Genomic DNA, 27,446 nt, shown 5'->3' with positions numbered 1-27,446 from the left:
GGCCACATAACCTCACATATGAAATGTAAAAAAGTTGAACTCAGAAAGTAAAAGAAAAGAGACCTCCATTTCAAAACATAAAGTGCCCATCTTTTTGTGATTCAGTTTGAAATCATGAATATTCAAAAACAGAGAGAAAGTGTGAGAGCCAAAGTTACATTTTAAGCTTTAATTACTATGGCCATAGAGATCCATGAAACAAAATGCCTCTTATCTGCAAGTGCCTTACCCAAGAACAGATAGTTCCTGAAATGCTGGAGGCTATGGTTTATGGCAGATAACAAACCACATGTTTTCATTCCCCTAAACAAGTTTATTTGACCCATCTGCACCATGTGCTTAATCACATGTGGACAGGAAGTACCTAGCCAGGAAATATTGCCCCTGATTGGACCTGATGGGAAATGCAGTGAATTATGGTTTCCCTTCTTAAGCCCTTGCAAAACTTGATTCTGGGGCCATTTTTCCCCCTCTGGGGAACCAGAAATGGACCTGTTCAGAGTTTATCCACCTAGCCAGTATTTAATTAAAGCTTGTTTCCAATTTTCTTTAAACTATGGTAGTGGTCTTATTTTTGATCAGCACGTGATTAACATGAGAAAAGGGGACAATTTAAGTTCCATAGGCGTGAAAATGGAAAGTGATGGAAACATTACCACAGTTTGGTCATTTTGAAATACTCACCCTTAACATCCTAGACAAAGCAAAGAGAAAAACTGCATCTCTATTTCCCCTCCTGCCAGCAACTCATTCCCAGCAATTGTGTTCTCTCAATGGCAGTTTAGTAGTTGCAGTGTTCCTCTGAAGGGGACTCCCACAACACAGTGAGAATCATTAAAAATGAAAGTAGAGGGATACTGGAGAATTGTGGTCCGAAATGTCAAAATGCTGGAACTTTGTCAAGCAGCAATGATTTCCAGGGGGCCCACCCCAACATTTATAGGTCATTTATAATTCTTTTTAAAAGGATTTATTTACTTTAATTTTATGTATCAGTGTGAGTGTCTGCATACATGTCTGTGTTCCATGTGCATGCCTGGAGTCTGTGGAGGCCAGAAGATATCAGATCCCCTGGAACTGGAGTTAAAGATAATAGTGAGCCAACTATGAGTGCTGGAAACAGAACCCAGGTCCTCTGCAAGAAAAGCCAGTACTCTTACTGCTGAGCTGTTTCTCCAGCCCCCATTTCTAAGTCTCTGGTTGAATTTCTCAGTCATATTTTTTTTGATCAACGCCTAATTTTCCAAGTAAGAAACTGGTGAATGTTCAAATTCCGAGTGACTGTTGTTCTGCCTGCTGCAATGGTTGTGAGAGGAGCTGGCCAAAGAAGTAGGAGGGAGGGTTCACAGCAGGAAGTGAGGGGGCTGACTTTTGCCCAGCATACATGAGGCTCTGTGTTCAGTCCCCAGTGCAGGGGAAAAAAGACAGCCAGAAGTGAGAGGCCCCGCCCCATCCCATCCATAGCTCTTATTTTCTACCACTGAAGTCTCCCCATGGAGACAGCTTTGGAGAAACTGAAATTAACTAATGTGTTTACAGGGAGATCATGGCATCCCAGGCTATGGCCAGATGGGACAAAAAGGAGTTAAGGTAAATACTTATAAGGTGAAACAATTATTTTCTCAATCAATAAATCAAACCTAGATATACCGAGAAGCGGTGGTATAGAGGAAGTGGTCTGTTGACTTACATATGTTCTCTGCTGAAAATTACAGGGCCCGTCAGGATTCCCTGGGGATCCAGGGCAGAAGGTGAGGCACATAAGAATTTCTTCTTTTGCCATTACCATGGCCTTCTTGAGAACTAAGATGAGCCGTGGGTCTGAGTACAGTGGGAGATGGGGAGGAGTGGAGGGGTGGGGAAGCTGGTTGGTGGCGGCCTTTGGTAGGAGAGGACCACTCACCCTGCGAGTCTTTATATTGGAAAAGATCACATCCTGCCCTTTGTTGCCTGATGCTCTGCCTACCCCCAGCCCAATGATCCTATCTCTACCTTGAACCTCTAACCTCCCGGCAGCCTCTCTGGATTGGTCCTCTGGCTTGGTGATCTCATTCACCTCCCTAGTTATTGTTATTAACTCAGCATTATTTTGACTTTTGGGTCCTCATGCCTGAGAATCCCACCATTCTCCTCCATGGTCTCCTATTTCCATCTTGTCTCTGTCAGTTGACCCAAATATCATGTTCACTAGGTTTTTACCCCCAAAGTGTAGTCTAATTATACTGTCTTCTTGATTTCACATCTTTCAAATTACTCATTGTCTGTTAGTCTGTCTGCATGCTGTAGAGCCAGACATGACTATAATTTCAGCAGGAGCCGCCCCCATTATATCTGTGGACACCAGGGTTCTGTACTATGATTTCCCAAACTCCAGACTGGCTCTGTCCCTGTAAGGCCCCAGTCACAATGAGAAGTCTGGGTCTAAAGTAGAATATCTAACAAACCAACTGCAGGAGAGCAGGCAAGCTTCAGAACATCTGAAAAATGCTCTTCACTGATGGACTACCTGAGGCAGACAGGAGTTTAGGAAGAGATTATATAAATAACTCTCAGAAAAAGAGTTCTCATTACAGAGGATCAATTTTCTTATTTATTGACAAAGGGAGAAATGTAACAACTTATTGATCGATGTGAAATGAACATATTAATAAATAAATACTACCAAAGTCAGAATTGAATATCTTTAAATGAAACTTTATGGTTTTTAATTTACTTTTACATCTTATTTTCTTTTCTACTCATTCATTGTTTGAGTTTTTTTTTACAGTGTTTCTTGATAATGTTTACTCCTCCCCCAGTTTCTTACAGCTCCATTCCCCTTTCATACCCACCAAACTTTGTCTCTCTCCCCCACATAAAAATCCCATCAAGCACAGGCTGCACTGTCCTTATACTCTTAGATGTGTGGCCTTCCACTGGAGCAGGGTCAACCTATCTCCAGCGACACCCTTAGAGAAAACTGACTCTCTGTGTCTCGAAAGCTATCGATTGCCAATAGCTCCTGAGCTAGAGGTGGGATTCCCTGTCTACTCGCCCTTCTACCCCATGCTGGGGTTCTGTCCCTGCTTGAGTTTGAGCAGGTCTTGTGCATGCTGTTACAACTTTTAAATAAATTCTTGAAATTAAAATGTTTAGTGTATTTGCAGAGGGAGGGATGTTGCCACAGGAGTGGTAGCATTGCAGATGTGTGCCTCCACATCTGTCTTTTTAAAATGGAGTCTAAGGGATTGAGCTCAGGTCCTCATCTTGTGAAACTAGCACTTTCACAGCTGAAACATCTCCTTACCCCAAGATACACACACACACACTCACACAGACACACAGACACAGGCACACACACACATACAGACACACACACACACACACAGACACACAGACACACAGACACACACACACACACACACAGACACACACACAGGCACACACACACACACACACAGACACACAGACACACAGACACAGACACACACACACACACACACACACAGACACACACACCAACTTCTCTAGAAGTAACTCCTCATAGAACTAGGAAGTCATTCTTTAATACTTTAGGTAGTCAGTACTTCATGTTTTCTAGTATATTCTCTGGTTGTTTTTAGCAACTGAATGGTTATTGAATTGGTATTTATGTATAGATACTTGGATTATTAGAGATTGAAATAGCTCTAACTGTACCAATCATTTAGTTCTGAGTTCACATCAAGATGCATTTATTGCTGTATTAGCCTTTGTTATAGGATGATTACAAGATCACTTTAAGTATTGATTGGAGAGAATTTTTCTATTCCTTCATAGCAAAGATTTTAATATCTTGATCTATCTAAATCAGGGTGATGCTGGAGATCCTGGAATTCCTGGGGGGCCTGGACCCAAAGGATTCAAAGGACTGACTGTAAGTGGTTCATGATTCTAGAAAGAATACATGTTTTGGTAGACCTTGACTTTCTCACTGTGATAGTAATGTGGACTGATGATTCATTCCAAGGGCGTCTTAAAAGCCACTAGCTAGTCAGTGACCTTTGGCATACCTTCTTAGCGCCTCTATTTCCAGAATATCAGAACTGAACCTAGTGACACACACTGTCATTTCCAACTCTGCAAGTCTATAGTTCCATGATTTTTAAGATTTACAAACTGGTGATTGGTTGTTGGAGAAATACCAGTGCCTTGCAGTCTTCTGGAATCGAAGCTGATACCTTCCCTGTGTCCCAGGGGCTGCCTGATGATGCCATTATTCACAAGGGGACCAGACAGAGTATTGTTTTAAGGAGGGATACTGAAGTGTTCTGATGAGCCACACAGAGTAGAAGATTGTGTTTTCTTAAGTACAAATGGCTGAGACTGGCATCCTTTTACTTTGAAGTCTGAGTGAAATGTCGCTGTCACTCTGGGTGTGGAAGAAATGTAGTAATGCCAAGGCCCTTGGCATTAAGCTGCATATAGTTTGCTAGTATCTCTCCTTTGAGTTTGGGGAATAAACATTGTCCACTCATCTACCATCTTATATGAGGGAAGTCATTTTTATTATTTATTTTTTATTTTACTAAAAATAGATTTTTCATATAATTTATCCTGATTACAGTTTCCTCCCCCTCTACTCCTCTCAACTCTTCCCATATTCTCTCCATCCAGATCCACCCCCTTTCTGTCTGTCATTAGAAAACAAACAGGCTTCTAAAGGAATATAATAAATAATAGTATAATGCAACAAAAGCAAACACATTGGAACGGGACAAAACAAACATACATATTTATTTATTTTATGTGTGTGAGGGTTTGTTTGCATGTGCGTATATTTATCATCTATGTGCCCTTGGAGGTCAAAGAGGGCACTGGATCCTTTTGAATTGGAGTTACAAATAGTTTGAGACACCATGTTGGTGCCAGGAATGGAACCTGGCTCCTCTGTAAGAACAGTAACTGTCTTAACCTCGGAGTCATCTCTCCATCCCATATTATTTGATCTTTATAGATAAAGGATTTTGCACAATCTTCCTGTGCCTTTTGTCCTTAGCACCAATCCCAACTTATGACTATTTTAAGTTTACAGCCAGTATCAGAGCACTGTATGCCACTAAATAAGGGGCCAAGAGGGAAATGGATGCTCATCAATGGTTAAGAGTTGGCGGCTTTTACTATGAGCAAGGGATTTCCATGACTTGAATAAGTTGCTATCTTTTATTAATTAAATTATTACTCATTATCACCATTATTATTTATGATGCTAAGGATGGAACTCATACATTCTAGGGAAGCTCTCTGACACAGACATACATGCTTCAGCCCTGCTGTTCTTTTAAAGACAAACTTTGAGAAGTATAACATCTCATTTAAACTAAGATTATCTTGGTTAATAATACTTGCTGCTCTTGTCGAGGATCTGGGTTCAGTTCTCAGCACTCAGATGATAGCTCACAACCATCTGTAACTCCAGTTGTAGGGCATCCAATGTCATCTTGCCTCTGTGGGCACTGCAAGTCCACTGTCTCCTCCTACAGACACAGGCAAAACACATAAAATAAAATAAAATAAAATAAAATTTAAATCTGAGACAGCCTCCATGGACAGAAAATGTAGAAACTACACTTCTACTTCTGTGTTCCTGTTTTCAGCTCTCTCAAGGCTTGAAAGGCGAGACTGGATTACCGGGGTCTCAAGGCCCTGCTGGACGGAGAGTGAGTATACATGGGAACTGACCAATGTATGGTGGTTTCTGGAATACCCAATGGAAAAGGATGCAGAATTTCAAGACAAAGTGCTGGGTTCGAGAAGCCAGTCACTGTGTTTTTCAGTCTAGTATTAAGATGACATATCTCTGCCCTAGCCCAAATGGTAGCTGTGGGGGTCAAACAGCCAAGAACAAATCTGTGACCTGTAAGTGCAATGCAGATATTCACTGTTGTTGTGATTTACCACTGAAGCCTTTGTAATAGGGTTGGGCTTGCCTATGTTTCAGAGGTCTCTTGACAGGTAGAGTTTCCCAGAACCACTTATTGTTGCCTTTTTAGTCTTTATTGGGACTCTAGAGAGATTTGGAAATGTAGCCACAACTTCCACTCTGGTTCCATTACAAGAGAAATGTCATCTCTGGAGGCATCCCCAGGCAGAGCCAGGCATGCTTCCCCATGCTGACCTGCATCTGTTTCCCTGCTTGTCATGTGGTTGATGACTCAATATCTCTCTCCTCCCAAGCAGAGTCGGGGCAGAGCTAAACATGGCCAGCACCTGCTAGTGGAGGAGACCCAGACAACACTGTGAAGACTGCATGAAATGCTTGTCTTGCTTTAGGCACTGAAGAATTCTTGAACTTGGAATCTAGCAAAGCAAAACTTGCAGATGGTTTCTTGCAAATGACTCCATAGTAGAATACAGTAATTATTTGTAAAGGATACTCCACTATACGCATTATAGCATGTGGGAGAACAGCTAATCTACGGGCCAGTCTTCTCTATGCTGGGCTCATCTCTTTTCCAGGTCCTAAGGTTGTAATGAAGGTGTCCCACATAGGCTGTCTTGTGCTTGGCTCAACTGGTCTGAATTGGGGTGTGGCCTTTATCTCAGGTTCTTAGTTCTTAGCCTTTATTAAGGACTTGCTTGGAGTTACTCTTAATATTTACTCCTCCCCCCCGTGTGTGTGTGTGTGTGTGTGTGTGTGTGTGTGTGTGTGTGTGTGTGTGTGTCTGTGTGTCTGTGTGTCTGTGTGTCTGTGTCTGTGTCTGTGTCTGTCTGTCTGTCTAAGTGTATGTCTGTGCACCACTTGTATGCAGGAGCCTGTAGACATCAGAAGAGGTCCCGGGTACTCCAGAACTGGAGTTACAGATGGCTGGACATGGGTGTAAGGATCTGGACCTGGGTCCTCTGCAAGAGCAGCAGGTGTTCCTGATCTCTGAGCCATCTCCCCAGCCCCTGGAGTTTCTCTTTCAGGATAAACTCTTCCTACTTCTGACCTTCTGCAAAATGTAGCCCTACTCTCTATATTACCCTGAAACTGTTTCTCTGTGTGAGTGACTGTTTGTTCTTTCCCATTTTCTGTCCTAACTTGAAAGGCAGCCAAGATGCTAAGACTCTTAGTGGTTTCTTTACTGGGTAGAATCATGGACAGCACACAGTTCTGGTTAAATCAGAAGCATACCACAGGCTACCCCAGCATTTGACAGACATTTAACTGTTATTGGATGGCTAAATAGATGTACTTCTAGATGGCTGCAGGATGGGTGGTAGACGGTTGATGGATGGGCGATGGATAGATGATGGATACATGATGGATGGGTGATGGATGGTCAGACAGGTCACTCGGCTGTCATTTAGAACAGAAGTTGGCTATGCTGACATTTTTGGCTAAACTTATAGAAGGGGCAAGTGACCAAGGGACTGCTTCAGTTTGAGTATGTAATGCATTTTTTCTGAAATAAACATACTAGTAAATACATTAAAAACCATGGCCAATAAGAATACTGACCCTGGGAAGAAAAAGCAAGGGAGGCAAAGGGAAAAACTCAAATGGAAGAGAACCAGAAAGGATGTCTTTCCAGAAGCCATCTCAGCTTGATCTCACCTAGTTGCTTATTCCTTGATTTTTATTTCTGAGATTCTAATATAATTACATTTCTCCTTCCTTTCTTTCCTTTATTCCCTCCTATATATTCCTCTTCATTCTCCTTCAAATTTATGACCTCTATGTTCCTTAATTATTAATTGCACATATAAATTTATATGTATTCATAATATATTATTATCACATATTCTATACATACACATGCAATACACACATATACATGTATGTATATATATATTATATATATATTTTAAAATATAACCAGTTCAGCCTGTATAATGTTACTTGTATGCATGTTTTGGGGGCTGACTATTTAGCACTGGGCATCCAATTGGGAAAGAACACCTCTCCCACTCCCAACTGTCTTCAGTTGCCTATAATTCTTTATGATGGGTTGAGACTTCATGGGCTTCATCCCATTTCCTTTGGAATTTTATTGGTTTCATCACTTTCAGTCATACTTGGGCAGTTGTGTTAGTGAGACTTCATGGGCATAGCTTCTGACTTTACAAAGAGATACAATTTCATAGTAAATTCCCTCCCCAGCTATTTATATTCCTTTGTTCCTCAGTCTTGTGTCGTTTATGTGCTTAGCATGTATGTTCTGTTTTGCGTAAATCTCATTTGCTGTGCAATTGCCTTTGGTTCTTTTACATATACTGAGACTGATTGCCTTTTGCAGTTTAAGTGTCTTGATTTGTAAGATAATCTACTTCTGCATGCTCAATCCATCCATCTCCTTTGTTCTACCCTGTGGAGAAAGTTTGCTGCGCATATCTAGAAAAAAAGAAACATAATTTTAAAAACACTCCTTCAGAAAAATTTCTTCTAAGGATTGCATCTTTGATACAAACAAAAATCAATATACACCCTTGATAGGAATTCGAAAAGGTAACTGTAATTGACCCACTGGGCTTAACCACCTCCTATCATTTCTACTTCCAATAAAGGACGAGGTGTTTAAGTTTTTTATTTTCTTACTAAAAACTGGATTTCACAAACCAATAACTTGCCTTTTCTCCCCTTAGGGCCCTAAAGGCACAGCAGGGCAGCCTGTGTATTCCGTATGTATCTCTTTATTCTTGAAAACAAGACAAAAGCACTACCAGTTCACTAGGAACTAAACACATCTACCAGAAGGCCCCTGTACTCATGTTTGTTCTCTCTCTTCTAAACTTTCTAGACCTGTGAACTGATCCAGTTCCTGCGGAACCACAGTCGTGAGTATCTGGTCAAGCACAGTAGTGGTTGGTGAGAACACTTGGGACTGAGGTAGCGTGGGTCTGTGGAATTAGGAGGCTGAACTCTCTGGTGAGGAGCCTCTGTAATAGGATTGCCTTGGGACTGCGGGGGGGGGGTACATCTCACATCCAACATGGAAGAAAAAGCATAACAGCTTGGGCTCATAAGGTGTTATGCATATAGGCAGAGACAGTATGCATATGGGAGATAAGACCAGCTCAAAGGCTCTAGAACTAGCTCCATTAATATGACAACTCTAAGCAAGATGATGGGGGGCAGAGTACTCAAGGGATGGACCCTGAACTGCAGATTTAGTTGGTTAATTAATTATTTAGATATTGGAGTCACTCAAGTGTGGGTGGTCCTTGATACCACAGAGATAATGATGCTCCCAAGTCTGTGACACTAGAGACAGGAGTTGAAAGGATGAACTCATGAAGGTGAGAATGAAGATAGGTCACGCTGCACAGAACGGAGTCCCAAATCTTTAAAAAAGGAAGTTGACAGCAAGGAAGATCTGAGGTGTTGGGGAGGTGGCTCAATGGCTAAGAGCACTTGTGTAAGTGCGAGGACCTGAGTTTGGCTCCCTGGCACCCACGTAAAGCATAGCGAGGCACTTTGTTGTGCGCATAGTGGGCACACCAGAGTCGTGCACATGTGTAACTCTGGCACTGGGGGTGTTAGTGAGAGAGGATCGAAGAGGATGCTGCTGGTCACCAGCCTGAAAAAAACCAGTGAACTCCAGGTCCAATGAGAGACTTATTCCCAAAGAATAAGGTAGAAAGCAGCAAAGGAAGACACTGGATGTCCCTCACCACACCCCATTCCCACCAAGTTTCTGCATGTGGGCAGATGTACCTGCACACATGAATGCATGCATGCAAGAGATCAGGTAGAAGGCTTAGTGTGAAAGACCTCAAGAACTAGAAGTCTCTTCGGCCCAGGAGAGGAGGCAAAGAGGAGCAGTGATGGGGAAAGCGAGTGATCAGTCTCTCTAGGCGTTTCCAGCTTCCCCAGGGAGACCCAGGGTGAGAGGAGGGACAGTCCCTGGAGAGTTCAGGATTTGGAGGGAGATGTTTTCCCAGCATTGACTGAGTCAGCCAGTAATTGGCTGGAGAAAGGGTAGGTGGGTCGTATAATCTTGTAGAGAGAGTGGGTTAGTACCCGGCTCTATCAAAGAATGGAGATAAAAGTTGGATGGCAGGCCTTTGTGGCTTGGTGTAAGGCAGCACCAAGGCTATTTTGAGGTTGGACCCTTGTCTTACATCTGTGGATTCCCTGTCTTGTACCAGCTCTCTTTCACCCAGTGACCAGGGCCAAGTTCTGAGCTGGTAGCTGGGACTCCTCTGTGGGAATAAAATTAATCTAGGAATATGGGCTGGGGGATGACTGAGAATAGAACAGGAGGGTGCAAGTGGTCAATGCTTGGAGGGGAGCTATACAAGGAGAATTCTGGGAAAACAAATAAACACACTAAGCAAGGTGGAGTGATTTCTCCCCAAGTCACCCTACTTTGTAGACTCAGACCTAGCCTATCTCAGAGGTCTGAAGTCAATATATGGGAAGATGTTTTCAGGGTTGGGATAAGGAGGAGGCTGTAGGTTACATGTGCTGTCTGATGCCTGTGGGCATCTCAGTGACCACAGGAGTAAGACAAACACTCAGAGCTCGTGTGCTATGAAGTTGGCTTGTCACCAGTGTTAATGAATTAAAAAAAAAGAGAAAGATTGGAATGATTCATTTGCTTCCCAGGAGGAAGGGAGTCAACTAAACATGGAAACTGTCAGGCCTGTGGTTCCGTAAAGATTTTCCAGCATTTCCCTTGACATGCCTTAGATTTACAGTGAGACCAGATGTTGCCCTGCTCACAGAAATCCTTGGGGGAAACCTCTGGAAGTGAAAAATAGCTGTACTTTTAATCAGAGACAAAGTTTATTGGAAAACCCCCACCCCCATGGTTCTACAAATAGAGGTTCCCAAGGCATTCATTGGGAAAGAAAATCAGACCTCATATTTTAGCCTCGTGTTGCTGAATGAGTCTCTAAAGGCTCTAAGAAGAGACAAAGCAAATTGGATTTCAGCTATCTGGCCATTTAATCAGAGCCTCATCTAGTCAGCTTCTACGACTACTCATCGGCCTTTCAACTTCGGCTACAATTCTGCTGAAGCCGGCCAGCTCTGGCTCACAAGGGGAAATGGCTGGAAATGCCCCCAAATCAACACAGTTTTGTGGACAGCTTCCTGGTCTTTTAACCATGGCTCCCCAAAACTTAGTAATTAGCCTCGTTTTTAAGTGAAGACCCAAATTATCAGTTTGGTTGGAATTCTATTTTTAGATTAATTTCTTTTAGTTCATGTTCCAAAAGCATGATTGATTCATCTCTCTTTGTCTTCTTTTTCCTTTCTTAAAAACAGCCTGTTGGAAAGGTGAGTGTTCTGACCATACTATTCTTGATGAAACAGTTTCTTTAGTTTGATAAGACTAAAGATTTGAAGAAAGCTCTCCCCCCAGGAAAAAAGGACATCCATCTTCTATGCAGACATTTCTCTTTTAATGGTGATTGTGCATGTCAGTATCATGTCTTTTACCTGAGTGTCAACAGTGACTATGTCCCCCCCCCCCCGCCCCCCCCCCTCATTATTGTTCTGTCTAGGGCCCATTACAGCTTTCTACTCATTTTCAGAGTAGCTCCCATCTTTCTGAGAGGCTGGAGGAAACAGGGCTGTAACCCATCTCTACTGTCCCTATCAACACTGGCTTCTTGGATGTGTTCAGTGTCCTGCCTCCCTCTGACCCACAACCCTGTTTGTCATTTTACCAAGTGCTACCATGTATAAACCTTGCCCTGCCTAGGGATGGTCTTATTAGGACCTAAACTGTTCTTAGAATGCCTGAGTGCTGAGATCCCTGGACCACACAGCCACTGCATCCTGGGCTTTACCTTGCCTCAACCAACTTCCCTGTTGTAAAGGGCATGGGAGTAGCTGGGACTCAATAAAACCCTTTAACAGTTTTTGCTTCTCATTTTCATAGAAAAGTGTCCCGTGTATCCAACAGAGCTGGTGTTTGCTCTGGACCAGTCATCTGGTATCACAGAAAGGAGATTTAATGAGACAAGAGACATCGTCTCTTCCATTGTCAGTGACCTCAACATCAGGGAGAATAACTGTCCCATAGGAGCACGCGTGGTTGTTGTTTCTTATGACTCAGACACCAGCTATCTCATCCGTGGGTCTGACTACCGAAATAAGAAACACCTCCTTCAGCTTCTTTCCCAAATAAAATACCAAGTCCCCCAGAAGGCCAGGGACATTGGCAACGCGATGCGGTTTGTGGCCCGCAATGTTTTCAAGCGGACGTCTTCGGGAGCCAACGTCAGGAGAGTTGCAGTGTTCTTCAGCAATGGCCAGCCAACCAGTAGAGGGCCCATCCTGACAGCCACCATGGAGTTCAGTGCCCTGGACATCAGCCTTGCAGTCCTTGCTTATAACGAAAGAGTTTTCCTTGAGGAAGTTTTTGGGGTAAGACTCTCCCTTGTTCACTTTTAAGATAGCTGCATAGGTAAGGCAGCCTGGGAATGGCGAGGATCCGGGTGGAGGAGTGGTCTCTTGATCCTCTTGTAGTTCTTAATGAGTCAGTAGTAGTAGCAGCCAGTTTGTTAGGCTGTGATATCTGCTGGGCCCTGGAACCAGAGCATCATGTACAGGCTCATGTAGTCACAAATCACTGAAGTGAATCAAGTGCTATCTCCATGTTAAAACTCCGAGAACAGAGGCCTGGGGCATTCTAGGGACAGATTGCCTTCTGAGAAGCTACCAAGTGCCTAACGGAGATAGCAACTCGGGTCCCTGTGAAATAAAGGTGCGTGAGTGGGTGTTCTGCTCTGCTGTCTGGTACTTCTCAGAATAGGCACCTGTTCACTGTTGTCTCATCAGACAATGAATCCTAACCTGTAATGGAAAAAGCTCAGGGGATCCTATAGTGGGAAATTACCAATATGGAGTCAGGTAGAAATATAAGGGTATTTAATAGGGAAAAGCCTTACTTACAGAGCGACCTAGCCAGCCGGAGTGGCAGCAGTCTGTACAGCAAGTACCAAAGGAGAAACCGAAAGGAAAACACAGTCACCCTACGTCCCCTGACCACGCCCTCGCAAGCTTTCGAGGGCGTGGTCAGGTACACCTGTAGCCAGCCCCTAAGTAGGCGTGGCTACAGCTTCCCCTACAATTCCCCTTTTAGTCTAAAAGAGGATTAAAACTTAACAGTTTAAAGTATCCAAAATTAACAATCATAAAGGTAAAATATAAGAAGATACAACAATCTGCTTGTGTCACATCCTAACTATCTATTTTAACTAAACCCTAAAGTCATCTGAAAGAGGTGTCTAAGCCTGAACACCTCCTTCTAATCCCAACCATAAACAATAGGAAGCTATCCCTAACTAGGTATACCCCTTAAATGGTACAAGATACTTAATATATTTGAATATTTTCTAAAGATGTTCTTTCATTTTTGGACCCACTCTTGTTAAAGCAATCAGTGTTCCTCTGTCTGTCTGTCTGTCTGTCTGTCTGTCTGTCTATCTATCATTTTTCTTTCTTTCCTTTTTAAATAAGATTTATTTATTTATTATGTATACAATGTTCTGCCTGCACCATATGCCTTCATGCCAGAAGAGGGCACCAGATCTCATAATGGATGGTTGTGAGCCACCATGTGGTTGCTGGGAAATGAACTCAGGACCTCTGGAAGAGCAGTCAATGTTCTTAATCTCTGAGCCATCTCTCCAGCCCCTCTATCTTGCTTTCTTATCCAAAACAGAACCTACAACCCCCCCAAAAAACTACAGATCCTCTTTGTGTACTGTCCAGTGACTTTCAGTATATTAATCCCTTGTGAAATGTGTGTGTGTGTGTGTGTGTGAGTGTCCTCATAACTGACAAAGCACCTGACAAGAAGCGACTTAAGGGACAGAGGGTTTATTTTGACCTACAGGCCATAAGGATGCAGTTTGTGTGGTGGGGAAGGCATGGTGGGGAAACATAGGATAGCAGGTCACCATGGCCTCTGCTGTGAGGAAAAGGAAAGATGACAGGAAGTGGGGTTCAGCCAGAAAACACCAAGACCTGCCCCCAGGGACTCATTTCTTCCAGCAAGGCTCCACCTCCTAAAGATTTAACAGTCTTACAAAATAGTGCCACCATCTGGAGACCATATGTTCAAACTTAGGAGCAGTGGAGAACATACCACATTCAAACCACAAGAGGCTTCTGGAGCTGGGTGAAGCCATCTCATTGCTCAGGAGGTTATGGAGATCTCTTCATAAGCATGCATTTCTATAATAAAAGGTGAGAGGGAGTCAGCTTGCTACACACACACACACACACACACACACACACACACATTTTCTGGAAGTAGGAGCCACAAAAGTTGCTGATAAAACAAATCTTAGAAGTCAAGTCTTACTCTTGGTTTCTCTTTTCAGGCTTCACTGCCTCCCTAATTTTGCTCTCTGCGAGAAACAAGTGACATTTCTGCTCTGAGAGCTACATCTAATTCTAGAATTGAAGAAATTCAAAGGATGTCAAATTCAATTTATAGTCTGATGGGACTATGCCCTAACCCCACAGGGACCTCAGCATGGATGTACTCTCAGCTGCTCTCTACAGAGTGCTAACCCAGTGGTATTTCTTACCACTCTGCCCTTACCAGATAACACTCTCACACGCTAATTCTAGCCACGTCATCTCGAACCATGCTCCCTCTGGTTATTTCATGTAGACGCCTGCCTCAATCTCCTCTCCACCCAGGGTTCCTTCTTCCTCTTCCTTAAGCGCTCTCTGTGTACTTTGCAACTTTGGAGTTTTGTGTGTGTTTAAAATTTTTACCATTATGAGGGACAGGAGAGATGGCTCAGCAGTTAAGAGCTTGTAGTGCTCTTGCAGAGAACCTGAGTTCAATCCACAGCACTCGTGTTTGGCAGCTCCTGACCACCCATTACCCCAGCTCCAGGGTATTGGTACCTCTGGGTCCTGCAGGTATCTTCACTGAGGTCCCCATGCCCACACACAGATACACACCCATACACATAATTAACATAATAAAGATATCTTTTACTGATATGATAAAGAATAGCCTATTATTGTAACCAGTATTTCTGTGTGAAGATAAACATTTTAAATGTGGTTTTGGACATTTTCACTTCTCCGAGCCGCCTCACACTCCTCAAACCATTTTAAAATAGCTTCTTTTGACAAATCTATTTGAAAATACTGCCTCATCTTTTTTATGTCTGTGCTCTGCCTCAATTGGAAACCAAATTTGCAGCATCCCCCTGATGTTCCACAAAATTTATAAAAATGTTGCAAGTTTTAGATTGAATCTCTAGAAATCTGTTCTTCTTGATGGCATTTCCTCCTGTGACTTGAACAGAACAAACAGTTATTAAGCACTCAGGCAATTCCCCTAAAGTGGTACAGTTTTATTCTTGCTGGAGTCTCTGTCTATATAGATAATTTGCTCCCTTCTGTCAAATCCTTCTAATCAAGACAGGAAAAATGTAATTTTCCTGGCCCAACTTCCCACTTTAGTTATGACCCCATTTCTTAGCTCTCCGTACAATGATTTCTCAGGGAAAGTTGCCTGTTTGCTGTCCACAGCACCTCTTCTTACATATTCTCTCTCTCTCTCTCTCTCTCTCTCTCTCTCTCTCTCTCTCTCTCTCTCTCTCTCTCCCCTCCCCAATCTTGATATGCACATACCACCACCTGGCTCTTACATTCTTTCTTGAACAAATCCTACCCACGTTTTTTTATTCCTACCACTGCCCCCAATGTTCTCTTTTTGGTTAACAGTGTTCTCAGTGTTTCTATTCTTAGGGGGTGGTTCCCACACTCAGCCCACATAATTTATTAGCAGTGTTAAAACAGCTGTTGACCCTGCATTTTCTTGGGAACATTTTCCCCACTGACACTGTCTACTCATCTCAGATAGGACACCAGTGACAAACTAAAGGAACGAGTTGCCCAAGTCTAGCTTAGTGCACCAATGAGTTTATTGGGCTTACTTACAGGCATGTGAGTGAGGGCTGGGGTGGGATGAATCAGAAAAATGTCAACCATAGGCTCAGAATTTGGATCCTTGGTCCCCAGTTGGTGGTACTGTTTGGAAAGACTATGAAACCTTTAGGAAGTATGGCCTTGCTGGAAAGAAGCCTGTCAACAGTTGGCTTTGAGAATTTACACTCACACCAAGTATAGTTTATTCAGTCTCCTGTGTTTAGAGCTGGGATGTGATCTCTCAGCTTCCTGTTCCTGCTGCAATTCTGCTTGCAGCCATGTCTCCTCATCATTGTGGACTCTAACCCTCTGGAACCACCAGCCAAAGAATCGTCCTCCTTCTATGCATTGCTTTTGGTCATGGTATTTTATCATGGCAACAAAATGTAGCTGACACTTGTTGTCAGGCCCAAGAGCATGGGTGAGGGTTTACTTACATGTGCATGGGTGGAAGAATTACTAAGAGGAGTGTGGGTGACACCCAAACCACGGCATCACTAAGCCGTGTCACCCAGGTGTGGATGAGCCCTCCTCCATGACTGCATAGATGAGGTCCCTGGTCAGTTAATGGTTTGCCTCCTACCTAGCCAGCACCTCCCACAACCATATGCAGCTGGGGCAGAATTACACACAACTGGAGTAGGTAATGAGGGCAGAAGTATCTGGAATCTCTGGTGAGAGACTAATGACCCCCTCCTCCCTCCCTCTCTCCCTCCTCCTCTTCCTATGAGGAAGGCCAACAGATCCAACCTTGTGGGGAGTGGCTTGTGAGTCATCATAGCTGTTCTGATTAAGATGGTAATCAGAGTACACCGGAGGTACACCGGAGGTCGCCTTCCACAGCATCTCATCTTCCTGGCTGTTCTCTTACCTCATTGACAGCCCCTTCTCGGTTTCTCTTTCTCTCTCACTTTCTAGGTGAATTTCATGTAAATGGTACCTAGCCTTTTCCATCCTCACTACTCTACTCTGTTTTAAAGGGGAATGATCACCTGTCAACATATTAGATAATTTACTTATTTTGATGTTTATGATAGGCCTACCCCATTAGTGCACAATGCAAAGGTGTTTTTATCTGTTCTGTTTACTTCAACATTCCTAACATCAATACTGTACCTGTAACATTGTTGGCATTGAATGCATATTTGTTGAATCCAATCCATATGTGTTGGATGCCTGAATAAATGAATGCAGAGCACGTGGTTCACTCCTGTGAATCCATTTCCTTGTTTCACCGAGTGAGCATGTAGTATTTAGTTGTCGGACCAAAATGGTCAGCTGTCAAGTGACATCCAAATGTCCAAGTTCATAAGAGGGGAATAACATCCAGCATTCATCCCAAGGCTGAAATGATTGCAAGTATGTTCAGACACTCAGCTTTTCTGACCCTTCTGTATTTTGAGGGAGGGGAGAAAACAACCCTGAGCATCGCTGCAGGTTGAGGGGTTGGTCTCGTCACTACATGGAAATATATGTCCCTTTCATTGTGATAACAGCATCTGCTTTGCATAGGACCATAAAAATAAATGTCCCCAAATTAGGTATCGACTCAATGAATTAATGAATGAGTGTTGCGTATTGCTCATTTAGATGAACATTAAGGCAAAACACGAATCAAGAAATAGAACAAGAATGGGGGTGGATGCTGTGGAATAATCTTTCTGTCCACTGTGAAGATGTGTTGCTCTCATTGTTAAAAAGCTGCTTGGCTGATAGCTAGGTGGGATTTTGGGGGCAGAGAGAATGCTGGGAAGAAGGAGGGTGGGGGTCAGGAGAGTCACAAGTTAGATGCAGATAAAGCAGGAGGTGAACATGAGATGCTGAAAGAAGGTACTGTCATATGGCAGAGGGTAGATAAGAAATATTGGTTAATTTAAGTTGTAAGAGCTAGTTAGTAACAAGCATAAGCTATCAGCCAGGCTTTAAGTCTCTGGGTGGTTATTTGGGGAGTGGCTGGCAAGACAGAAAAGTCCGCCTGCAGGTAGTCGTAGGAGAGACAGTGGAGGGTTGAGGAGTTACAAGTAAGCATTTTGAATAAGCACAAGTCTTCAGTCTATCAGCATTTGAAATTGACTTCATTGGAGTTTATGATTGGAAAGGTCCATGTGACTTCAGGAAGAGGAACCTTTTTGATGGAGTGTAGTAGAAATGGCTCTGGTATCAACGCCCAAAGTGACCGATGGAAACCTACAAATGAGAGTTTTCTGAAGGGCCCAACCTTTATAAGCTGGTGGTATGTGTATTCAATCATGTGGCACATGGGAACATGTTAAAATTAGCCCCACTTTGCAGTCATGGAAACATGAGATGTCATGACTGGGGCTAGGGACATAGTTTGGCAGTTAAGAGAACTTTCTGCTCTTTCAGAGGACCTGTGTTTGATTTCCAGCATCCACATGATAAATCACATCCATTTGTAATTCCAATCCAGGGGACCCAGTGCCCTCTTCTAACCCAAGGGCACCATGCATGCATGCAGTGTATAGACAGACATTCAGGCAAATCATCCAGATACATTAAAAAGACATCCTTATCATGAAATTGGGATGATGATGATGATGATGATGATGATGATGATGGTGGTGTGTACGTGTGTGTGTACCTGTGTGTGTGTGTGTGTGTGTGTGTGTGTGTGTGTGTGTGTAGTACTGACTAAAACAAAGGATTACAATGCAAAGTAATAGTGATTCAAGTGGGCATTTTTAAAGCTTTTACCCATGATGAACACATAATAATTTTCCAATAAAGGCTTAAGGTGTACAAACAGCATTTGCTTCTCTTTTTTCAATGCAGTTTGATGACACTGGGGCATTTCAGGTTATTCCAGTTCCCCCAGTGGGGAATTATGAGCCCCTGGAAAGGCTTCGGCGCTGCACACTTTGCTATGGTAAGGCTGATGGGGAAGGTTGACTGTGCAGGAGGCTTAATGCCTTCCTAGGGAGGTATTGAATTGGGTTTTTGTGAGAGATTTCTATTTATGATGGTGGGTTCTATTTTTAATTTTTAGAAAATGCACTACTTCAGAACTCCAACCTCTAATGTTTATAGAATTTCTGTGGCATCTGAAAACTGGTTTTGAAAATTACCTGACTGCTGTAGTCTTTTCCTAGGACAGTGTTGTAGTTTGTATTGAGAGCCTCTGAACTACCGAAAGTACATTCTTCATGAGTTTGGACATGGTTGTGGACTTCAGAGGCATATGCCACCTAAATCTGTTTCACCATGGAAACAGTTGCTCCAACATTACTGGGACATTGGCCACTTCCTGTTAATTTAAATGACGTGAAATAGAAGTAATATGATCATTAATTCTTAGAAGCTCTCCATGTCTTATGCTTACACTGATCCCATGATGTATTTTTCTGTATGTTTTCAGACAAGTGTTTTTCAAATACTTGTGCAGAAGAGACTTTTGTTCCTGACAATTCATACATGGATGTAGCGTTCCTCTTAGACAATTCCCGTAACATAGCCAATGATGACTTCCAGGCCATGCAAACATTGGTGAGCTCAGTGATCGACAACTTTCACATCACTTCAAACCCTTCAGTCTCAGACTCTGGTGACAGGGTTGCTTTGCTGAGCTATTCTCCCTCAGAGAATTCCAGAAAGAAGAGCAAGGTGAAAACAGAGTTTGAGTTTACAACCTATGACAACCAATCCATCATGAAGAACTACATCCACACTTCCCTCCAACAACTAAATGGAGATGCTGACATCGGTCTTGGCCTACAGTGGGCTGTGGAGGGTCTCTTCCCAGGAACCCCGAACCCAAGAAAACACAAGGTCATCATTGTGGTTTCAGCTGGCGAGAATCAGGAGGAGGAGGAGGAGTTTGTGAAGACAGTGGCTTTGAGGGCCAAATGTCAAGGTTATGTCATATTTGTGGTTTCTCTGGGCTCCACACAAAGAGATGAGATGGAACAATTAGCCAGCTACCCACATGATCACCATCTGATACAGTTTGGGAAAGTGCACAAGCCAGATTTGAATTATATTGTGAAGTTTCTGAAGCCATTTGTATACTTTGTCAGACGTAAGTCATTATTTGCTTACTTTCCTTTTGGAGTAGTATTTAGTAGTAGTATTGAAATCATAGCAGATCAATATCATGCAGTCTATAATGAATCCAAATATATAAATTAGGTAGTGACCGCAGGGGTAAAGGTAGGACATATCCTGAATGTATCCTGCTTGTGCCTTGGGTGTAAGATGGTGAGACCTTGTTATGGTAGAACATCTCTTGCCCAACTCTGTGCAGTAGAAATCACAGAGTGACTGGTGGTCTTCTGAGCTGTATTTGTTCAGCCTGTAGAAGTCCTAATGGCTCTTAGAAAGTATGGTTTGAGCATTTAAATGGGTTTATTTTCCAATCTTGGCACATAGTGGAGAGCGTGAGAATATGATGACCCAGTCATGTCCCATAGGAATCCTAAAAACCTGGAGGCAGCTTCCTGGTTAGGGAAGAGCCTGAGACTGTGCCTCATAGGCACAGGGGTAATGGCAGTGATATGGGTCACAGATCACACTCTAAGCAGCATGGCTACCGTCCTGTGTGCAGCAATGCATTGCCCTTTTGATACAGGCCAGCCCACGGACTGACCTGTGAATGCTAAGTTCAAAAATCGAGAGTAAGCACTATAAAGCTTTTAAAGGAACTTAACAATGATTGCTGGAGCATACAAGTTCATGATCAGTGGATTCCGTGTCATCAGAAATGGTAGAGAGTAACAGTGTGAGTGTGCCAAGAGTTAGAAATAGCACCTCTTTCTCTACCACAAATGGTGTAAGAACACTTACCTGGAGAAACACTCTCTCTCTCTCTCTCTCTCTCTCTCTCTCTCTCTCTCTCTCTCTCTCCATCTCCCTCTCCCTCTCTCTGATATTTTGCCTCCAGGAGATAGCTGGAAATGTTCTGGAGAGTTTTCGATCTGATTCTTAAAATTTTCAAGTGCTATTCACGTCAAGTGGGCAAACCTAGAGGTGTTATTACCATTCTACAATTCACAGGATGGACATCCAGCCCCCCAACAAAACAAAACAAAACAAACTTCAGTCCCCAATTATCAAGAAATTAAGTTGAGGATCCCTTTGTGTTAGTCTGCCTAATACTGAATTGACTTATAAAGAGGATAGGTTTGGCTTTGATCATGCTTGTGGAGTTTACTGTCCAGAGTCAGGTAGCCTGATTCTTTGTGCCTTTGGTGCATCATGGCTGGGTGTGGGAAGAACAAATTTGCTTTCATAAGAAACTAGGAAGCAAGACAGAGGAGAAGGGAAGGGGTATACCCCAACGACCTAGGGACCTCCCATTAGGCCTACCTCTTAAAGAGGAGGTTATCTCCCAACAACTCTGCTCTAGATACCAAGTCTTAGCCTCGTAGACTTCTGGGGAACATTTACCCAAACCATAGCACTGTCTTCAGGAAGATTCCTCAAAATGGAGCCAGGCCTGTACTTTGTGGGACTCTGTCAGGTTTAGAGTGAGGTTTGTATCTTGTTTCCCTGGTGTTGAGGGAATGTCCCACAGCAGGAATAATATCCTCAGGGTATATTCTCCACTGTAAGGAGGCCTCTGCCTATCTCCTATGACTCATATTCAACTGTTGAACTCACTACCCACCCTCTTGGGAATGCTAGATTATTGCCTTCAAATATAACATGGTCTCATTTGAATGCCATAAAGACAAATCAAAACAATGCTTCCAAATCAGTTTCAATACCAACCCTTCCATTGGATTTGAATTTTTTTATTTTATAGTAATTTTTTCAGATGTATGCCACCATATGTCATTCTGGTGCTGCCTGAGAGGAACTGCCAGGTTCCTCTGCCCAGGTCATGCCCAAACTTCTCATCTTAAATGGACTCTTGCAAACACGAAACATTTAGAATTTTAGCTTCTTGACTAGAGGGATGTCTGTTCATTGTTTCCCACATAGTGCTGTCCTTTGTGCCATCCAGATGGCTAACAATGCAGTGATTTTAATAGACTCAAAACACCTTGGGTCTGGTCCTGCTGGATTGGACAGTGGCTTTGCAATTGAGCAAATCTGACTTATGTTGACTCCCACCTTCCCTGACTTCCTGAACCCATTTCATCTGTTAGAATTAAATGACTGCTCTTGCAGCTTCTGGTTCTTTGAGAACTTTCCCCCAAAGTGCCAGCCCCAGTTGTGTGCATTTTTACTTTTCTGTATACAGAGGTAACAGCTGTGTCATGGTTGCTCCTTCCACCAATAACTGTTGGCAAATGGAATTGATCAGAGACATATTCTCATTTTAGACAAATAGAAAAAAAGTGTATCCTAGAGTCAGAGAAACAAAACTACCTTTGAGTGCTTTCTTAGAGCCTCAGATCTTCAATAACCAAAGGCCTTGTTTCATTAAAATTTGTTTTCCTGAATGAGAGGGAAAATTATAGACCATACTTCTGTGCAGCTCACAGGCATTACAGAGAGAGATTAAAGAGATGGATTGTGTTGTCAGTAAGTTAAAAATCCTTCCTGCGACTCCTTTTCTCATAGGAAATCAGCATTTATTGTTGCAGAAGCAAAGAAGTAGTATCATGCAATAAGACACCGTCTTTTCTATGTTTGAGCTAGTAGTTTAAGTCTGGGAGAAAAGCCGTAGAGAATCAGGATAGATTGTCTCTCAGATTGTGTTAGCACATGCATGCAGCACTCACGTGTCCCTGCATCACAATTAACCCTTTCCTGAACACCTTGAGTACTTTCCCATGATCCTAGGAATCCGTTGGTCGCTGAAACCCTCTGAAGCTCAAGTTGTGAATGCCATTTCTAAAGTTGTCAGTGTTTTCCATTTTCACCACAATCAAATTCTCTTGAAATCTGTTACTAACATTTATTGCTTTGAAAGGATTTCTGTTGGGGCTCTCATTGCCCAGAAAACCCAATTTCTAGTTTGGAAATCAAACTATAAATTTGTTCTCTCCATAGGTGGATTCAATCAGTACCCACCACAGATGCTGGAGGGCGACTGCAGGCACATCCATTCAGACAGGGGAGGTGCACAGCATGGCAGCCTCCGGTGGGTAGCAGAGCACTTGTATTTATAAGTTCCTGTTAATTGACTGGTGGGTGTGTAACCGGCCATGGCAGGTTGTTTAGGCAAAGGAAGCTAACACCGTTTCTGAGGTAGAGGGTCTTCATGGATTCCACTTTCCACAGCCGTAGCCATGCATCAAACACTCTTTCCTGTCTGAAGCCTTTTTTTTTTTTAAATAACATCGTAAATTTCATTAAATTTTGCCTTTAAAGAAGTGACTTTATTCTACTCCTGAAACAACAACAGAACCAGAACCTTACAGGTTATCCTCGACCTCACTGCTCAGAGTCACCCCCCCCCACCTTCCTGAGTCCCTGAGTTTTGGTTGCACCGGGCTGGTGTGTGCCTTGTGGTCAGCTGGTTTCTGGTCAGCAGCCTGGGATCCTGTTCGTTTTCATAAGGTCCATTCACACTTCGTGGTCCTGATTCAAATGGCCCCCTCCTTGAAACTCCTATTTACCCCACACCCTGTTCAAAATCCACAGTCTTAGCTGGGTATGGTGTTGTACTCCTGTCACCCCAGTTCTCTGGAAGCAGAGGTAGGGGAATTGTGAGTTCAAGACCAATCTGGGCTACGTAGAAAGACCATGCCATTTAAAAAAACATCAAGAGACAGTGCTCTTTTATACTTCTGCTAAGGCACTGTGGCAGCCAACCCCCGTGTCTCCTCACACTAAGTCTAGGTCTGCCTCTCTATTGTTTCAACCTCAAAGAGTCCCACAGAAGACCTTCAACACAATAGCACGTGCCAACAATTTTCATGAATATTGTATCTTCAGTAAAAAATAACAATTAATTGGCTGACTCTAGCTGCTCAAATACTGTAAGAATAGCCCTTATCTGCTGATTTTAGCTGGAGCTCCACTGAGCTTGGATCCCTTGCTATAGCAGGTCTTGGTCCATAGTTACTTACTCCTTATCTCAGATTGTATTAAACAAGGCGGCTTCTCAGAGAAGACACGCCTTTTTCGAGGTGTCCAGAAACAACCAGAATTCATGCAGGTGCATACTCCTCTAATGTCAGATTCCATTTATTTGGTAGTTTAGCAAAGATATGTCCAACAGCCAACCCCTGGGAAAGACAACATTAGTGTCAAGTAGGGTGGTTCCCCTTGAATAAGCCACAGACTTTTTAAAATGGGGCTGTAGACAAGTTACAATGTTACTTGAACATGTACAAGCACAAGCCTCCCTGGAAATACTATGACATTGGTGATTCTTAACCAACTATTAAACCCAAGCAACTTTACACATCAAGTCTAAGCCATCAGACAAAAACAGTCCCATGCTAACTTCATGTAATGAATGATTTTGTTTTTTCTGAAGCTGAAATTTTGAAGACCAGAAAGGTATGATTTGGCACAGGCTGCAGATGCGCCTGGCCTCTGTTGTTGCACGACAGCCTGTGTTCTCACCACGTATCCACACACACAAGTACAAGACCATCATCTATGCAATGTGTCATCATCTCATTTGGTCTTTGTGGGCTGTGACAAGATTGTTTCCTATGTTACATCTATTTGTTCTGCCCCATAGCTAAATAATACTTCTGGATATCAAACACCAGTATTATACACAACTACAAATATTGAATTAAAATGATGTTATCAAGAATATGTTTATATATGTTTTCTGTTGTCATCTCAATAAAAATGTAATTCTAAAATATCACAAAGAACTCAAACTGGCCCCATTTCAAGAGTCTCCTTGTAAACTTATTCCTCTCGGAACAGGGCTTAGTTCATTAAACATCCATTTTCTATAATAATTGGTATCAGTCTGAGGTGTAATAAGGTTGTTCCAGTGGCTAATTGATGAATGACTTCCTCATCATTTATTGACAACTCTATGCAAATAAGACTTGGATTATTCCAAAGGAATGCTTTATAGGTCACAAGTGAACACAAGGAAAGGAAGGCTAAATGAAGATGAATTATTTGATTGAAATTAACTTGGAATTTTTACCACCCCTCTTTCTTTTCTGTGTATATATGTATATGCATATATATGATCACATGTGTGGGTGTACATGTATGTGCATGTGTGTGTACATGTGTGTGGGGGGAGGACCAGAAGACAACCTTGGTGGTTGTGTCTCAGATATCATCTACCTTGGTTTTGGGGTTTGAGTCAGGGTCTTTCACTGGCCTAGAACTCACTAAGTCGGCTGTGCTAACTAGCCAGAGAGCTTCAGGGATCCACTCATCTTTCCTCCTAGTGCTTGGATGCCAAGCAGACACCACTATGGTCATCTTTTTCATGCTGGTTCTTGGGGACCAAACACAGGTCTTAATGCTTGCAAACCGAGCACTTTCCCAACTGAGATATCAGCTTAATTTCTTTAATAAGCAATTAAAGAACCATATCAAAATGTTTGGATGTTTTATTTGCATCTAGATTGGCTGCTAAGCTGCATGAGGTTTCTGCAAGCAAGAGCAGCCTTCTTAGTCAAGAGTTGACTGCTGGGAAAGACTCATCTTTCATGTTGGAGGATCAAGGAGGTGACCGGTTGGTTTATGTTCCAAACCAAATGCCAGAGCCACACATGCTAGTGAGTCACTATGGAAACCATCAGGGATCTACAGCAATGGCAAGTCTCACTTCCGGTAAGAACATGAACCAATGATGGAATGTTTTAAGTCATCACGAGGCTTGTCTAGTAGAGAATTAAATAAATTAAGGTTGGTATTGGAAGCAATTTTGGGTCCTAATTCAGAATGGTGGGCCCAGTGGCCCTCTTTGGGTACCTGCATGCACTGTGCACACACGATGCACTCATACATGCAAGCAAAATACCCATACACATAAAAGAAAAAGCTACATATTTAAAAATAAAAAACTGTGAAATTTTAAACAGACTACTCAGTCATTCTAGAATCTTCCAAAATCATCATTTGGCCAGCATGTTAGCATTTTAAGTATTGCATCCAATATATCACATTTGTGGGAATATGGAAATACAAAAGAAAAAAAAGGTGAATCTCACACTGTAATGCTGGTTCTTAACAGCGTCTTGGATGGCTCTTCCCTTTCCTTAGATTTAACACTCATGTCTTCATAAGTATTTCGTACATATAAGCATTTGAACTTTATTTTTAAACTAGCCAAACTAGCTTTTGTGACATCTATAGTGAAGAATTATAAAGTCAATCAATCATTAGCTGAAAAAATAAGATGTGTTAGTTTTAAAAGGAAGAGCCACAATAAACGTGGATGTATGTCCTCCTGTGATGTCTCTGCTTTAAGCCTGTGTGTGATTTCATTAAAACCACTTTAAACTCTCATGTGGGCCTAGCCTGAACTCGAGAATTAGATTCCTGTTCTTTTTAATGGATATTGTTGGTTTTGTTTGTTCATTTAATGTTGTGGGGATTGCAGTTGTCCTCAAGGCATAGGAATTCATTCTTGTCTGGCTTATATACAAGAATAAAATGCATTTTGGCAGAGTGTTAGAGTGGGAAATTGTCATTTGTGATGGCTTTGTGAGAGGTGAACATTTCCAAGTCTTGGACGTGGATCAGGGAAAGCAGATGAGAGAGGGAGACGGAGACATCATTGCGGCCATCATTACTGACATGATAACCGTGATTCAAGAAGGAAAGAAGGCTTTTTATTTGGCTGTCCAGATGTCTGAAAAATCTAGACACTTGAAGCCATTGTGAGGTTCAGTTTGGTTGAAGAAATACCTGTTTGTACCTCTGTCAGGAGAATAAAAAGTAAACACTATCCCACCAAAGTTCTGAAGCATGTAGGGAATTCCCATGGAGGACTGTGTAGGTTGTGATAGCCTGGGGAGAGCGTCTCAGACTTGGGGGTGATATTTTTACATCTTTATCTCATAAATAAGTCTCAGTCTCAAATCATATTCCCTTTCTCTGTCTCTCTGACTCTGTCTCAGTGTCCTCCCCTCCCCCTCCCCTCTCCCTCCCCTTCCCCCCTCTCCCCTCCCCTCCCATCCTCTCTTCTCCCCCTCTCCTCCCCCTCCCCTCTCTCAAATCTTGTGTAGCCAGTTGCCAAAAACTTCTAAGAGCTTTCTGTATAATGTGCTGTCCTTCCAGAGTCAGTTGTGATTCCAAACCTTTAGTCATGAGAGATGAGCCTTGATAAATTCCAGATGCATGGTACAAATTAGTTAATAACTTTGATGACTATCTCCATATGCCATGTTTATTACTCAATTATAATCCAGTTCCTGCAGCTGATGGCCGACCTTTCCGTCCTTGAATGGAGAGGCTTGAGGGAGAGTCAGTGCTCTTAATCATTAAGAATTGCATAGTTCCCTGTGGCCTGGCAGCAAATGGTACAGCATCCTCTTCCACAAGACACCCAACCACGGCCTGTGTCACCACCAGCCTCTCCCTCTGCTGCTTCTACCTGCCCTAGCTTGCAGCAGGGTCATCCCCAGTCCTACTCTATGGGGCTATATGGATTTCTATATGTTCTCTGTCCAAGGGACTCTCACAGTGAGGTTTCTCTCCCATGGCAGCAGCACCTGGGAACTCACTAGAAATGCATCCTGTA

At 42.7% G+C, this 27,446-nt stretch overlaps 1 protein-coding gene across 1 annotated transcript in view; it reads left to right on the top strand.

The window, feature by feature from the left end:
* Col6a5 (collagen type VI alpha 5 chain) overlaps window positions 1-27,446 on the top strand; it is a 118,596-nt gene that overhangs the window by 47,625 nt on the left and 43,525 nt on the right. Inside the window, exons 25-36 of the mRNA XM_035444235.1 lie at window positions 1,540-1,590; window positions 1,716-1,751; window positions 3,833-3,895; window positions 5,616-5,678; window positions 8,587-8,622; window positions 8,742-8,778; window positions 11,216-11,227; window positions 11,835-12,322; window positions 18,653-18,746; window positions 19,236-19,895; window positions 22,817-22,907; window positions 25,323-25,531. Coding sequence (XP_035300126.1) covers window positions 1,540-1,590; window positions 1,716-1,751; window positions 3,833-3,895; window positions 5,616-5,678; window positions 8,587-8,622; window positions 8,742-8,778; window positions 11,216-11,227; window positions 11,835-12,322; window positions 18,653-18,746; window positions 19,236-19,895; window positions 22,817-22,907; window positions 25,323-25,531 — 1,840 coding nt within the window. The remainder of the gene's footprint in view (window positions 1-1,539; window positions 1,591-1,715; window positions 1,752-3,832; window positions 3,896-5,615; window positions 5,679-8,586; window positions 8,623-8,741; window positions 8,779-11,215; window positions 11,228-11,834; window positions 12,323-18,652; window positions 18,747-19,235; window positions 19,896-22,816; window positions 22,908-25,322; window positions 25,532-27,446) is intronic.

This window comes from Cricetulus griseus, chromosome 4 (genome assembly GCF_003668045.3).
Source record: "Cricetulus griseus strain 17A/GY chromosome 4, alternate assembly CriGri-PICRH-1.0, whole genome shotgun sequence".
NCBI lineage: Eukaryota > Metazoa > Chordata > Mammalia > Rodentia > Cricetidae > Cricetulus > Cricetulus griseus.
The sequence above is the reverse complement of the archived record's forward strand: the minus strand, read 5'-3'. Positions and strand labels throughout refer to the sequence as shown.